The sequence below is a fragment of the Sapajus apella genome, unplaced genomic scaffold, assembly GCF_009761245.1.
Source record: "Sapajus apella isolate SASKATOON/1434 unplaced genomic scaffold, GSC_monkey_1.0 scaffold10, whole genome shotgun sequence".
NCBI classification, from domain to species: Eukaryota; Metazoa; Chordata; class Mammalia; order Primates; family Cebidae; genus Sapajus; species Sapajus apella.
The window spans coordinates 9,637,355-9,654,476 of NW_022436950.1; the positions used below are offsets into that span (position 1 = coordinate 9,637,355).

Genomic DNA, 17,122 nt, shown 5'->3' on the forward strand with positions numbered 1-17,122 from the left:
GTGGAGAAAAGGAACCCTTGCCTGCTGTAAGTGGGAATGTAAATTGGTACAGCCATTATGGAAAACAGTATGGAGGTTCCTCAATAAAGTTAAAAACAGAAACACATACAATCTAGAAATCTCACTTTGGGGTGTGTAATTAAAGGAAATGAAACCAGTATCTTAAAGAGATATCTGCATCCCCATTTTCATTGCAACACAATTCACAGTAGTTAAGACATAAAAACAACCTAAGTCTCCATCAACAGATGAATGGATAAAAAAATGTGATAAGACAGATCTGTGTATACTGGAAAACATACATAAAATAGTATTTCAAATCATGAGGAAAAAAACAACTGGGATTATATCTCTTAATTACTATCTCACATCATACACCAATAAATGAATTTCATGTGTGCTATAGAGTTCAACATTAAAAAATATTTCAAATATTCTAGAAGCAAGTAAACATATTTCTAAATTATGAGTTGGAAAATATATTTGTAAATTATACATAAAACCAGAAAATCATAAATGAAAAGGCTGACAGATTTGATCAGATAAAAATTTCAAACTTCTTTGGGACAAAAGATACAGGCATATCTTAGAAATATTGCACATTTGGTTTCAGGCCACTGCAATAAAGTGAATATGGCAATAAGGCAAATAACACCAATCTTTTGGTTTCCAAGTGCATATGAACGTAATGTGTACACTATACTGTAGTATATTAAGTGTGCAACAGCATTGTGTCTAAAAAAATGAACATGCCTTAATTAAACATGCTTTATTGCTAAATGTAAAGTTCACAATCCTTGAGCCTCTGTGAGTCATAATCTTTTTGCTGGTGGAAAGTCCTGCCTGGATGTTGATGGCTACTGACTGATCAGGGTGGTGATTGGTGAAGGCTGAGGTGTCTGTGGAAATTTCTTAAAATAAGACAATAGTGAAGTTTGCTGCACTGATTGGCTCTTCATGAAAGGTTTCTCTGTAGTATGCAATGCTATTGGGGAGCATTTTATCACAGTAGATCCTCTCAAACCCTGCTGCTACTTCATCAACTAATATATTCTAAATCCATTGTTGTCATTGCAACAATGTCCACAGCATCTTCACTAGGTATAAATTTCATCTCAAGAAACCATTTTCTTTGCTCATTTATAAGAAGCAAATCCTCATTCACTCAAGTTTTATCATGAGATCACAGCGATTCAGTCACATCTTCAGGCTCCACTTCTAATTCTGGTTCTCTTGGCTATTTCTGCCACATTTGCAATTACTTCTCCACGGAAGTCTTGAACCCTTCAAAGTCATCCATAAGGATTGTAATCAACTTCTTCTAAATTCCTGTTAATGTTGATATTTTGACCTCTTTTCATGAATCATGAATGTTCTTACGGCATGCAAAATGGTGAATCCTTTCCAGGAGGTTTTCAATTGACTTTGCCCAAATCCATCAGAGGAATCACTATGTATAAAGACAGATATTGCATTACAACACACATTTCTTAAATACTAAGACTTGCCAGTTGAAATTACTCTTTGATCCATGGGCTTGCTGAATGGATGCTGTGTTAGCAGGCATGGAAATAACATTAATCACCTTGTACATCTCCATCAGAGCTCCTAGATGACTTAGTGCCCTGTCAAAAAACAGTAATATTTTGAAAGGATTTTTTTTCTGAGGAGTAGGTCTCAACATTGAGTTTAAAATATTCAGTAAACCATGCTGTAAACAGATGTGCTATGATCTGGGCTTTATTTTACTTATACAGCACAGGCAGAGTAAACTTAGAATAATTCTTAAGGGCCCCAGGATTTTCAGAATGGTGAATGAGCATTGGCTTCAAGTGCAAGTCACCTACTGCATTAGCCTCTAACAAGGGACTCAGCCTGTCCTGTGGAGCTTTGGAACCAGGCATTCACTTCTCTCTACCTATAAAAGCTCTAAATGGCATCTTCTTCCAATAAAAGGCTGTTTAGACTACACTGTAAAACTGTTGTTTAGTGTAGCCACTTTGATCAATGATCTTAGTTAGATCTTCTGGACAACCTTCTGCAGCTTCTATATCAGCATTTGCTGCTTCTCCTTGCACTTTAATGTTACGAGATAGCTTCTTTCCTTCAACTTCAGGAACCAACACCAGCTAGCTACAAACGTTTCTTATGCAGCTTCCCACATCTTTCAACCTTCACAGAATCAAAGAGAGTTAAGGCCTTGCTCTGGATTAAGCTTTGGCTTAAGGAAATGTTGTGACTGGTTGGATCTTCCTTCCAGACTACTCACTTTCTCCATATCAGCACTGAGACTGTTCCACTTTCTTATCATTCATGTGTTCACTGGAGTAGCACTTTTAATTTCCTTCAAGAATTTTTTTTTGCATTCATAAATTGGCTAATTGTTTGCTGCAATAAGCCTAGTTTTCAGCCTATCATCTCAGCTTTTCACATGGCTTCCTCACTAAGTCTCATTATTTCTAGCTTTTTATTTAAAGTGAGACACATGTGATGCTTCCTTTAACTTGAGCATTTAGAGGCCATTGCCATTGTAGGATTATTAATTGACTTAATCTCCTTTTTTTTTTTGTCTCAGGAAAGAGGGAGGTCAAGGAGAGGGAGAGAAAGAAACGGGAACAGCTGGCCAGTGAAGCAGTCGAAACACCCACATTTATTAGGTTTGCCATAATATACAAACCCAGTGTGTGGTGCCATAGACAGTTACACCAGTAACAACAAAGATCATTGTTACCACTGTTCATACTACCATAACAGATGTAATAATAATAATAAAGTTTGAAATATTTCAAGAATTACCAAAATGTGGCAGAGACACAAAGTGAGCACATGTTGTTGGAAAAAGGGCACCAATAAACTTTTTTGACTCAGGGTTGTCACAAGCACTCAATTTGTAAAACTCACAATATCCTCAAAGTACAATAAAGCGAAGTGCAATCAAACAAGATGTCCCTGTATGATAAAGAAACCTAAAAGAATAACATCAAATATGATAGCACACATAGGCAGCATTTAGTATATGTCATATATAAGTATTCCTGTCATCCTAAAGCATGGGAGAAAAACAAGACAACACAATAGCAAAATAAAAGTTCTAGGCACTCATAGAAAAAGAAACACAAATGGCCAATAACAAATGAAGAATGCACAACTGCACCAAAAATGAAAGCAATGCAAGATAAAATAGGAATGAAATAAAAATTTTTTTACAGTTAAGTTGGCAAGATATTAAATGTTTACAATATCTAGTGCATGTCATATTGATTTACAGGGAAATGTAAAGTTTAAATGGATTCATTTAGATATATAATTCTTAATGTGCTAATAAAGCATAGAAAAAATATGGAAGTATGTGCAACAAAATTCACAGGAAACATGTATTTTAAAATCAGAAAAAGAAACAGCATAACGGTGTGAGTAATTTGAAAAATACATAACTTGTTATTTTAGAAGGTATAAGAATATAGGGTGAAATATTCTTTTTAAAAAAAAAATGTTGCAAAAGGTATCGCTGCTATAATAAATTGCCATAAACTTAGTGACAAAATAACAAATTCCTGGTCTCATAATTCTGTGGGTTGGAAATCTGACATGCATCTCACAGGGCTAAAATCAAACAAGGTGTCTACAGGGCTTTGTTCCTTTCTGGAGGCTGCAGAGGAGCCTTTTCCAGCAGAAGGCTGCCCACATTCTTTAGTTCATGGACCCCTGCATTCATCTCCACATCCAGCTCTATTCTCGCTGACCATTATTCCATAGTCACATGTCCCTCTCTCGACAGGAGGAAATGTTCTCTGATTTTAGGGACCAGTGTGATCTTACCTCAAGATCCTTAACTTAATCACATCTTCAAAGTCCCTTTTGCCATGTAAAGTAACAAATTACAGGTTCTAGGAGATAGGACAGGAACATCTTTGTTCCTCTTAGTATAAAACCTTCAAGAATCTTATGGATCTCCTGCATATATCATGGGGATTTCCTCCATTAGACATGAAGCTTCCCCACAGATCATTCCTAGAAATCCACACATCTATTTTTGGATTTTTTTGTACTTTAAATTCAGGAATATATGTGCAGGCTTGTTACATAGGTAAACATGTGTCATGGGTGTTTGTTGTACAGATTATTTCATCACCCAGGTATTAAGCCAAATACCCATTGGTTATTTTTCCTGATCCCCTCCCTCCTCTAACCCTCTACCCTCATATAGGACTCAGTGTATGTTGTTCTCCTCTATGTGTCCATGTGTTCTCATTTCGTTATCACTATAAGTGAGAAAATGTGGTGTTCGGTTTTCTGTTTCTGCATTAGTTGGCTAAGAGTAATGGCCTCCAGCTCCATCCATGTCCCTGCAAAGCACATTATCTCATTCTTTTTTTATGGTTGCACAGTATTCCATGCTATATATGGATGACATTTTCTTTACCCAGTCTATCATTGCTGGGTATTTAGGTTGATTCCATGTCTTTGCTATTGTGAATAGTGCTGCAATGAGCCTACATGTACATGTGTCTTTGTAATAGAATGATTCATATTCCTTCGGTTATATACTCAGTAATTGTCAAACTGTCTTCCACAATTGTTGAACTAATTTACACTCCCAGCAACAGTGTGTATAAGCGTTCCTTTTTCTCCACAACCTCATTAGTATCTGTCGTTTTTTAACTTTTTAATAATAACCATTCTGACTGATGTGAGATGGTAACTCATTGTGGTTTTGATCTGCATTTCTCTAGTGATCAGTGATGTTGAGCTTTTTTTCTTATGACTGCTGGCTGCATATATGTCTTCTCTTGAGAAGTAACTGTTGATGTCTTTTGCATACTTTTTTAATGGGGTTGTTTGCTTTTTCTTGTAAATTTGTTTAAGTTCCTTATACATGATGAATTTTACATCTTTGGTAGATCCATAGTTTGCAAAAATTTTCTCCCATTCTGTAAGTTGCCTGTTAACTCTGTTGATAGCTTCTTTTGTTGTGCAGAAATTCTTCAGTTTAATTAGATCCGATTTGTCAATTTTTTCTTTTATCGTAATTGCTTTTGACATCTTTGTCATGAACTCTTTGCCTGTGCCTATGTCTTGAATAAGTCGTCTTCCAGGGTTTTTATAGTTTTGGCTTTTACATTTAATTCTTTAATCTGTCTTAAGATAATTTTTGTATATGGTATAAGGAAGGGGTCCAGTTTCAATTTTCTGTATATGGCTTGCCAGTTATCCCAGTACCATTTATTGAATAAGAAATCCTTTTGCCATTGCTTGTTTTTGTCAGGTTTGTCAAAGATCAGATAGTTGTAGGTGTTCGGTCTTATTCTGGGTTCTTTCTTCTGCTCCATTGGGCTATGTGTCTGTTCTTGTACCAGTACCAGGTTGATTTGGTTACCGTATTAGTTCATTTTCACACTGATAAAGACATACCCAAGATCTTGGGTAATTTATACAGGAAAAGGGGTTTAATGGACTTACAGTTCCATGTGGCTGGGGAAGTCTCATGATCACAGCAGAAGACAAAAAGAAGCAATTCACATCTTACACGGATGGCAGCAGGCAAAGAGAGAGAGCTTGCATAGGGAAACTCCTCCTTATAAAACTATCAGATCTCATGAAGACGTATTCACTATCATTAGACTAGCACAGGAAAGAAGAGCCCCCATGATTCAATTACCTGACACTGACAACACGTGGGAATTGTGGGAGATACAATTCAAGATGAGATTTGGGTGGGACACAGACAAACCATATCAGTTAATGTAGCCCTGTAGTATAGTTTGAAGTTGGGTAGCTTTGTTCTTTTTGCTTAAGATTGCCTTCATTATTCAGGCTCTTTTTTGGTTCCATGTGAATTATAAAATAGTATTTTCTAGTTCTGTGAGGAATGTCAATGGTAGTTTAATGGCAATAGCATTGAATTTATAAATAGTCTCAGGCAGTATAGCCATTTTAATGATATTGATTCATCCTATCCATGAACAGGGAATATTTTTCCATTTTTTTGTGTCATCTCTCATTTCTTTGAGCAGTGGTTTTTAGTTCTCCTTATAGAGGATCTTTCACCTTCTTAATTAGCTGTATTCCTAGGTATTTTACTCTTTTTGTAGCAACACACATCTATTTTTGACTTCTGCTGAGATGGCTGAGGGACCCATGACTCATATGCCTCATCTCTTCAAAGAACTTCGTCTATGAATGAATAATATGACCTTTCACTACTTCCCAGGGAACTGGCAAAAACTCTTGGTTTTCTCTACCAAGCACACATCCCTGACAGTGAATCTCCTAATCATATCATGTTTTGTGACCTGGATAGGCTGAGAATTTTCTACATCATCAAGTTTTGATTCTTTTTCGTTTAGTAGCTCTTCCTTCAATTTCTCTCTTTCCTCTTGCATTTTACTATAATTGGCAAAAGACACCACAACACACAATGACCACTGTGTTTGGAAATCTTCTTGGCTATAGATCTAGAAAGTTTTGCTTTTCACATGAGTACAGGACAGGCCACTATATAATAAGGAGACCTTTTCCATGTATTCCTTACGCCCTCCTGAGCCCTCACCAGTTATGCAGTTAACCTCCATATTTTTACTAACAGTCTGCTCATGATGATCCAGGTTCTCTGTAAGGCAATATAGGCTTTCTCTCCCATGTTCTTCACTTCATTCTCAGTCCTCACTAGCACAGTCATTAGCATCCATGTTTCTACTAAGAACTACTCAAGGCAATATAGGCTTTCCCTATCATACTCTTTAAAATTCTTCCAACCTCTATCCATCGCCAATCCCAAAGGCACGCCAACACTTTCAGGAATATGTTACAGCCACACCCCCAGTTCTAAGTACCAAAATCTGTCTTACTCTTAATTGCAGCCATAACAAATTACCACAAATTTAGTAATTTAAAGCAATGCAAATGTATTTTTTTCCAGCTATGTCAGTGAGAAATGTGACATGGGTCTCACTGGCTAAAGTAAATCCTTTCTGCAGGCTGGAAAAGACAACTTATTTCCTTGCCTTTTCAGCTTCTAGAGGTCACCCATATTCCTTGGTCCCTTCTTCCATCTTCAAAGCCTGCAACATTACATGTTTTTGATGATTCTTCCATAGTCATATCTTCCTTTCTCCATAACCAGGAAAAGTTCTCCATTCTTTAAGGCCTACAAGATTAGATTGGGTCCACCTACATAATCCAGAATAATCTCCCCATTTCAAGGTTCCTAGCTTAATTGTATCTGTAAAGTCCCTTTTGCCATGTAAGATAGCAGGTTACAGGTCCAGGGATTAGGAGGTAGACATTTTAGGGAGGCCATCCTTCTATCTACCACAGTATTGCAAATAATAACAAAAATAGTAACAATGACAAAAATAAAACTCTGGCATTAAAAACATGTTTGCAACACCAAAAGCAAGTAGATTCGTATTTATTCTTACTTCTCTTCCTCTTGGGTTTGGTACTGTCCAAAGCAGAGTTGCTTCCAGTATCCACAGTATCTGGAAAATAACAACTAGTCGTGAGGAAACAAATTAATAAATAAAAGTTATAGATTTTAGGACAATTTATACTATAGAAGGCTTGAGTTTATAAAGACGTTTGGATAGTCATTCCTCTCGTCCTTCTAGAAGAACCAAAAACTCACTGAGCTGAGGACTAGGAGTCTAGGATGGGCCCTGGGTCTTCTATCAAAAATATGTGCTGGGCTAAGAAGAGTAGACCTGCACTCTTCCCTCCTGACAAGTACCAGGATTAGTTGCCTTTTGGATCAGGCTTTTCTAAGGTGTAGCAAAGTGACACTATTATCTATCAGCAGAAGTTCACCGGGCTATCTTGGGTTTCATAGAAAATTGGGTATAACTTATTATACTAATACAATAAACAAAATAACTGCTATTTCAAAGAATATACTTCTACGACATCATCTATATGTAATTAACAGAGCCCATCCTCTTAAATACGACTTTATAATGATCTCTTGCCTCCTTTCAGTTCCCCAAAGGCTCAGGTCAAGGAAATGCTGAGAACAGAATTCTGGACAGACGGGAGCACCTGCCTCCACTCTACTGGGGGTCTGTGGGGCCCACTGAGCCACCCCATCCCATGGCCCTCAGGCAGCCTTGCTCACTTTCCATCCTTGCTTCTGGGCCTCCTGGCACTTCTTCTGAGAAACACATGACACAGGAACACTTCTCATTTTCACATGCTAGTTGCTCTGCTCCTGGGCCAAAATTATGATTTATGAAGACTTTCCGTTTGACCCCATGATTCTCTTTTCTGCACCCTTGTTGCTCCCTCCTTCTTTACTTTTTCCTCTGAAATCTTCTCCTTTCACCACTCCTCCCAATATTTGACTCTTCCTTTAAGTCTCTTTTATTTCCTCTCATTTTTCTCCCTGTCATATCTCTGTTCCTGTTTTCACTATTTTTAAGTCATAATTACCTGGTACATCCTCATGGAGCAGGCTAGAAGCAAGCTCTTCTGATTCTTCTTCTTCATTCATTTGGTGATCTTTTAATTCACTAGATACTAATGAGAAACAAGAAAATTATTGTCCAAGGATCCTGAGACAATGGCTAGAGAAGAGTTTCCAGTGCTGTCATACTGCACAATGATATTCTGAGCTAAGATGAAGTGCTCTCTGGAAAAAAATATACCTGCTCCAATAATCACACTTAACACATAACAGAGCCATGCTCTCCGCATATTATGCACCTCATCTTCCCTTTCTCTACTTCTATTTTTGTACCTGTAGTCCTAGAGTAAAGCAAGAAAATTCTTATCATTCCAGAAAACACAAATGTTCTTTGAAAATAGTAAAAAGTAACTATTTAAACTCATCTCAATTGGCCATTGACTACTTATATCATTAACCACATTTCTGAAAGCTAGCCCATGGGTGGCAGTTCTACATATCTGAAGCCTAGCCAGTCAGCAACAGCCCCTTCCACAAAGCCTGCATCAATGGCCAAATACTAAATTATTCCTAAACACTCCTGTTTCTGAAGGTCTGGAGTCCCTGAACAATATGCTTCCAAAAACTCTAAAAAAAACCCACAGTTTCCTTTTCTACAGAGACTGTGTCTTACAAGCACAGGGCCTCCTCCCCTCTGGTGCAGCTTTCAGTTTCAGATAATGAATGGTAGCCTTGCCCTTCAAAAACTGGAGTTCCTGCCGAGATTATTTGGAAGACTCTTGCTGGGGAGTGTCCTGTGGGCCCCTTGGATCCACAAGAATGAATCTCAGGCCACTTGTGTCCAGTTCAGGTCACTTTTCTGACCTATTGCCAAGTGAATCTTTCTCAACAACAACTTGAACTCTGACTTGTTTCATTGAGCTCTTAGTTCTGAATTTATCTTATTTAAAGATGGGTATACAATTAGATAAAATTAGATATTTGGGGTTGGAAGTACAGCACTTAGCAAACGTTTCCTCAATTAATGTGCATATTTATCAATTACTTCATCTGCTTTACTTTTCTTTCATCTATTTTTAAAATGTCTTATCTCTGCCGGGCATGGTGGCTCATACCTGTAATCCCAGCAGGGAGGCTGGGAGGCTGAGGCAGGCAGATTGCTTGAGTTCAGGAGTTCTAGATCATCCTGGGAAATATAGCAAAACCCATCTCTACCAAAAAAAAAGTCTTATATCATGCGAGTTTGTTTCTGATTTTCCTGTGCTTTCTGAATGTTAGAAGATAGTGATCCAAAGCAAACAGCTGGTGGCCAAGATCTGATAAGTCCTCAATCCAAGCCAGCCCCGAAAACTAATGGATGTGGGTTCATTAGACAGTAGCCAAACTGTTCAAAGATATTTGGTCACACTTGATCTTGGGTCCCTCATCAAAACCTTCATGAGGACACCTAGTGTCTTATCAATTTGTGAAAAAAAAATCATTTTGTTTAGTATATAATCTGGAGTCAACTACAATCATGTGATTAATTGTATGTCCCCTTTTCAGTCCCTGCTTCATTCATGTGCAACACACCATTCACACTTCAACCAAATATAGCGGCCTCTTTGCTGTTTGTCATGGGAGTGTCTTTGCCAAAGTCATAATCTCCCCCTGACAAAATTTTCACTTCCTCTGTATACTTTCACCGTGATTCTAACTCTTACACTTTTCTTCACACCTGTCAAAAATTTCACTAAAGATGACTTTGGCTAACAATGGGGAATTTTTGACATGTCCAAAGTAAGTAACACGTTTGACAAGTAAATCTATCAAAGAAGAGAAAAAAAATCACCAAATGTTCTCATGTCTCAACCAGTAACCTGTTACTTTCAGACCATTATCTGAGGAACACTCTTTTCAACAAAACCTCTATAAATGTAATAGATAGGGATTTATTCTGCAAATGGAACTACCAGATTAAGTGTTCAGAAGAAAGATTAATTTTAGAAGTTCCCTGACACATGATCTATGTATAGTTGACCTGAACATTAGTATACTTATCCTATGCATGATTTGAGATCTGCAAGTAATAAACAAAATAGGTATATCTCACTTTCCCGTACCTCCTAACCAGACACAGGCAGGTTTCCTGTCTCCCTGTCTCCTTTATCATAATCCTTTTCTTTTGTATGTACATAAAAAAACAGGCCATAGTTTATGACCAGCCTAGTCAACATGACTTTCTGAAGGAAGCGGACTGCTCCTGCAGGACCCAGGAGACCCCCCTCAAAGTGTGAGTGTCCCAACTGCAGAATTGGGAAAGGGGGACTCTCCTCTCCCGAACACACACCCCCACTGGAGAAGCTGAAGGTCTGTTTGCGGGAGAAGTTTCTGACTTTACCTGGAACTGAGTCAATCTGGAGAGCTGGGTGAGATACAGAGGTAGAGGAAGCAGCGGAAAAGTGCTGGGAGCTCGCTGGGTCCCCTAGCAGGCCATTCCTGCTGGTACCACAGGGCTCCAATGGGAGAGGAGCAGGAGGTAAAACTACACAGGGAGAAAAGACTCTAGCTGAACTTTGTAACAATTTGAACCGGGTGAGAAGCCTGCTGGCCAGAACTCCAGGGAGGGCGCCAATCCAGTGTACAGACTCCACAGGTGGGGAAGAACCAAGCCCTTTTTTTCTGCAGCTGGGAGGCAGATAGTCTGGGGCAGATTTTCAAGCCTGGAAATGGTCTGGGGGCTGTTGTGGAGGGCATGGTGGGAGTGAGTCAGGCACTTTGGTTTACATGGGAGCTGGGTGAGGCCTGTGACTGCCAGCTTTCCCCCACTTTCCCAACAACCTTGGATGACTCAGAAGAAGCAGCCATAATCCTCCCAGGTACAAAACTCCAGTGACATGGGAATCTCATCCCTACCCCTCATAGCAGCTGTAGCAAGATCCACCCAAGGAGAGTCTTAGCGTAGACACACCCAGCCCCTCCCCAACCTGATAGTCCTTCCCTATCCATCCTGGTAGCTGAAGACAAAGGGCATATATCTTAGAAGTTCTAGGGCCCCACCCACCACCAGTTACTCCCCATAATACCACAGCTGATGCTCCCTAGAAAGCACCACCTCCTGGCAGGAGGCCAACTAGCACAAAAATAGAGCATTAAACCAACAAAGCTAAGGACCCCAACAGAGTCCACTGCAACCCCATCACCTCCAACAAAACAGGCACTTGTATTCATGGCTGAGAGACCCATAGATGATTCATATCACAGGACTCTGTGCAGACAGCCCCCAGTACTAGTCTAGAGCCAGGTAGACTCGCTGGGTCACTAGACCCAGAAGAGAGACAACAATCACTCCAGTTTGTCTCACAGGAAGCCACATCCATAAGAAAAGAGGGAGAGTACTACATCAAGGGAATATCCCATGGGACAAAAGAATCTGAACAATAACCTTCAGCCCTAGACCTTCCCTCTGACAGAGGCTACCCAAATGAGAAGGAACCAGAAAACCAACCCTGGTAATATGACAAAACAAGGCTCTTCAACACTCCTGCAAAATCACACTAGTTTACCAGCAATGCATCTGAACCAAGAAGAAATCCCTGATTTACCTGAAAAAGAATTCAAGAGGTTAGTTATTAAGCTAATCAGGGAGGGACCAGAGAAAGGCAAAGCCCAATGCAAGGAAATTCAAAATATGATACAAGAAGTGAAGAGAGAAATATTCAAGGAAATAGATAGCTTAAAAAACAATTAAAAATTCAGAAAACTTTGGACACACTTTTGGAAATGTGAAATGCTCTGGAAAATCTCAGCAATAGAATTGAACAAGTAGAAGAAGGAAATTTAGAGCTCAAAGACAAGGTCTTCAAATTAACCCAATCCAACAAAGACAAAGTAAAAAGAACAAGAAAATACAAACAAAGCCTCCAAGAAGTCTGGGATTACGTTAAATGACCAAACCTAAGAATAACCGGTATTCCTGAGGAAGAAGAGAATTCTAAAAGCTTAGAAAACATATTTGGGGGAATAATCAAGGAAAACTTCCCTGTCCTTGTTAGAGACTTAGACATCTAAATATAAGAAGCACAAAGAACACCAGGGAAATCATCACAAAAAGATATTTGCCTACGCACATTGTCATCAGGTTAACTAACGTTAAGACGAAGGAAAGAATCTTAAGAGCTGTGAGACTAAAGTACCAGGTAACCTATAAAGGAGAACCTTATCAGGTTAACAACAGATTCTCAGCAGAAACCCTACAAGCTAGGAGGGTTTAGGGCCTTATCTTCAGCCTCTTCAAACAAAACAATTATCACACAAGACTTTTGTGTCCAGCAAAACTAAGCATCATATATGAAGGAAAGATACAGTCTTTCAGACAAACAAATGCTGAGAGAATTCACCATTAGCAACCCACCACTACAAGAACTGCTAAAAGGAGCTCTAAATCTTGAAACAAATCCTAGAAACACATCAAAACAGATCCTCTTTAAAGCATAAATCACACAGGACCTATAAAACAAAAATACAAGTTAAAAAGTAAAAACAAGAGCCAAAAAATCAAAGTACATAGGCAACAAAAAGCACAATGAATGCAATGGTACCTCACAGCTCAATACTAAAAGTGATTGTAAATGGCCTAAATGCTCCACATAAAAGATACAGAACCACAGAACTGATCACCAACCAAATATCTGCTGCCTTCAGGAGACTCACCTAGCACATAAGGACTCACATCAACTTAAAAGTAAAAGGGGGGGGGAAAAAGGCATTTCATGCAAAAAAAAAACACCAAAAGCAAGCAGGAGTAGCTATTCTCACATCAGACAAAACAAATTTGAAGGCAAAAGCAGTTAAAAGAAACAAGGAGGGACATTATATAGTGGTAAAAAGCCTTGTCCAACAGAAAAATATCACAATTCTAAACATATAAGTACCTAACACTGGAACTCCCAAATTTATAAAACAATTATTAATAGGCCTAAGAAATGAAATAGCAACACAATAATAGTGGGGAACTTCAATACTCCACTGACAACACTAGACAGGTCATCAAGACAGAAAGTCAACAAAGAAACAATGGATTGAAACTATACCTTGGAACAAATGGATTTAACAGATATATACGGAACATTTCATACAATAACTGCAGATTATACATTCTATTTAACAGTGCATAGGACTTTCTCCAAGATAGACCATATGATAGGCCATAAAATGAGCTCTTAATAAATTTAAGAAAATCTAAATTATATCAAGCACTTTCTCAGACCACAGTGAAATAAAATTGGAAATCAACTCCAAAAGGAACCTCCAAAACCATGCAAATACATGTAAATTAAATAAACTGCTCCTGAATGAGCACTGAGTCAAAAACAAAATCAAGATGGAAATTAGAAAATTCTTCAAACTGAATGACAAAAACCCTCCAACTGAATGACAGTGAAAACCTCTGGGATACAGCATAGGTGGTGCTAACGGGAAAGTTCATAGTCCTAAACACCTATGTCAAAAAGACTGAAAGGGCACAAACTAACACTCTAAGGTCACCCCTCAAGGAACTAGAGAAACTAGAGAACAAACCAAGCCCAAACCCACCAGAAGAAAGGAAATAGCCAAGATCAGAACAGAACTAAATGAAATTGAAACCAAAAAACAAAAAAGATAAATAAAACAAAAACTGGTTCTTTAAAATGATAAATAAAAATAATAGACCATTGGCAAGATTATAGCCAAGAGGAGAGAAAATCCAAATAACCTCACTAAGAAACGTAACAGGAGATATTACAACTGACACCACTGAAATACAAAAGATCATTCAAAGCTACTATGAATACCTTTATGCACATAAACTAGAATACCTAGAAGAGATGGACAAATTCCTGGAAAAACACAACCCTCTTAGCATAAATCGGGAAGAATTAGATACCCTGAACAGACGAATAACATGCAGTGAGACTGAAATGGTAATTTAAAAATTACCAAAAAAAAAAAGTCCAAGATCAGACGGATTCACAGGAGAATTCTACCAGACATTCAAAGAATTGGTACCAATCCTTTTGACACTATTCCACAAGACAGAGAAAGAAGGAAGTCTCCCTAATTTGTTCTCTGAAGCCAGTATCACCCTAATACCAACACCAGGAAAGGATATAACCAAAAAAGAAAATTACAGACTGATATCCTTGATGAACATAGATGCTCAAATCCTTAACAAAATACTTGCTAACTGAATCCAAAAACATTTCAAAAATATAATCCACCATGATCAAGTAGGTTTCATAGCAGGGATACAGGGATGGTTTAACATACACAAGTCAATAAATGTGATACACCACATAAACAGAAAAAACAAAAATCACACAATCATTTCAATCGATGTAGAAAGGCAATTGACAAAATCCAACATTTCTTCATGATTAAAAACTTTCAGCAAAATCAGCATCTATGACAAACCCACAGTCAACATAACACTAAATGGAGAAATGTTGAAAGCATTCCCTCTGAGAACTGGAACAAGACAAAGATGCCCATGCTCACCACTCCTCTTCAGCATAGTACTGGAAGTCCTAGCCAGAGCAATCAGACAAGAGAAGGAAATAAAGGGCATCCAAATCAGTAAACAGGAAGTCAAACAGTTACTGCTGACGATAAGATTGTTTACCTTAAAAACCCTAATGACTCCTCCAGAAAGCACCTAAAACTTACAAAAGAATTCAGCAAAGTTTCTGGATACAAGATTAATGTACAAAAATCAGTGGCCCTTCTACACACCAACAGTGACCAAGTGGAGAATGAAATCAAGAATTCAATCTATTTTACAATAGCTGCAAAAAATAAAATACTTAGGAATACACCTAACGAAGGAGTTGAAAACCTCTACAAGGAAAACCATCAAACACTCCTGAAAGAAATCACAAATGACATGAAAAAAATGGAAATACATCCCATGTTCATGTATGGGTAGACTCAATATTGTGAAAATCATACTGCCAAAAGCAATCACAAATTCAATGCAACCCCCACCAAAATACCACCATCTTCTTCACAAAATTAGAAAAAACAATTCTAAAATTCATATGTAACCAAAAAAGAGCCCACATAGACAAAGCAAGACTAAGCAAAAAGAAATCTAGAGGCTTTATACTACCTGATTTCAAACTATACTATAAGGCCATAGTCACCAAAACAGTGTAATACTGGTACAAAAATAGGCACATAGACCAATGGAACAGAATAGAGAACCCAGAAATAAACCCAATACTTACAGCCAACTGATCTTTGACAAAGCAAATAAAACATAAAGTGGGGAAAGGACACCCTATTCAACAAATGATGCTGGAATAATTGGCAAGCCACATGTAGGAGAATGAAACTGGATACTCATCTCTCACCTTATACAAAAATCAACTCAAGATGGATCTAGGACTTAAATCTAAGACCTGAAACTATAAAAATTATAGAAGATAACATCAAAGAAATCCTTGTATACATTGGGTTAGGCAAGGTTTTCATGACTAAGAACCCAAAAGCAAATGCAAGAAAAACAAAGATAAATAGCTGGGACTTAACTAAACCTAAGAGCTTTCGGATGGCAAAAGGAACAGTCGGCAGAGTAAAGAGACAACCCATAGAGTGGGAGAAAATCTTCACAATCTATATGTCTGACAAAAGACTAATATCCAGAATTTACAATGAACTCAAACAAATCAGTAAGAAAAAAACAAATAACCTCATCAAAAAGTGGGCTAAGGACATGAATAGATAATTCTCAAAAGAAGATATACGAATGGCCAATGAACATATGAAAAAATGCTCAACATCAGTAATGATAAGGGAAATGCAAATCAAAACCACACAGTAGATGTTGGCGTGGATGCAGTGAACAGGGAACACTTCTACATTGCTAGTGGGAATGCAAACTAGTATAGCCACTATGGAAAACAGTGTGGAGATCCCTTAAAGAACTAAAAGTAGAACTACTATTTGATCTAGCAATCCCACTACTGGGTATCTACCCAGAGGAAAAGAAGTCATTATCCGAAAAAGATACTTGTACATGCATGTTTACAGCAGCACAATTCATAATTGCAACATTGTAGAACCAACTCAAATGCCCATCAATCAATGAGTGGATAAAGAAACTGGATAAAGATATATATGACACATAATACTATGCAGACCTGAAAAGGAATAAACAGCATTTGCGGAGACTTTTTTTTTTTTGAGACGGAGTCTCACTCTGTCACCCAGGCTGGAGTGCACTGGCATGATCTTGGCTCACTGCAACCTCTGCCTCCCAGGTTCAAGCAATTCTCCTGCCTTAGCCCCCACCAGTAGCTGGGATTACAGGCATGTGCCACCACACCTGGCTAATTTTTTTTTTTTTTTTTTTTTTTAGTAGAGGTGGGATTTCGCCATGTTGGCCAGGCTTGTCTCAAACCCTTGAACTCAGGTGTCCATCCACCTCGGCCTCCAAAAATGCTGAGATTACAGGCATCAGCCACTGCACCTGGCCTGGAGACTATCATTCTAAGTGAAGTAACTCGGGAATGGAAAACCAAACATCGTATAGTCTCACTGATATGTGGGAGCTAAGCTATGAGGACACAAAGGCATAAGAATGATGCAATGGTCTTTGGGGACTTGGGGGGAAGAGTGGGAGGGAGCCAAGGGATAGAAGACTATAAATATGGTGCAGTGCATACTGCTCACGTTATGGGTGAACCAAAATCTCACAAATCACTG

General features: G+C 38.3%; 1 protein-coding gene across 1 annotated transcript in view; it reads right to left on the minus strand.

Annotated features, from left to right (window-relative positions):
- LOC116551681 (nuclear body protein SP140-like) overlaps window positions 1–17,122 on the minus strand; it is an 85,025-nt gene that overhangs the window by 34,904 nt on the left and 32,999 nt on the right. The window contains exons 11-13 of the mRNA XM_032277959.1: window positions 8,425–8,511; window positions 8,111–8,203; window positions 7,422–7,481 (exon numbers count right to left, since the gene is read on the minus strand). Of these exons, the coding sequence (XP_032133850.1) occupies window positions 7,422–7,481; window positions 8,111–8,203; window positions 8,425–8,511 (240 nt within the window). The remainder of the gene's footprint in view (window positions 1–7,421; window positions 7,482–8,110; window positions 8,204–8,424; window positions 8,512–17,122) is intronic.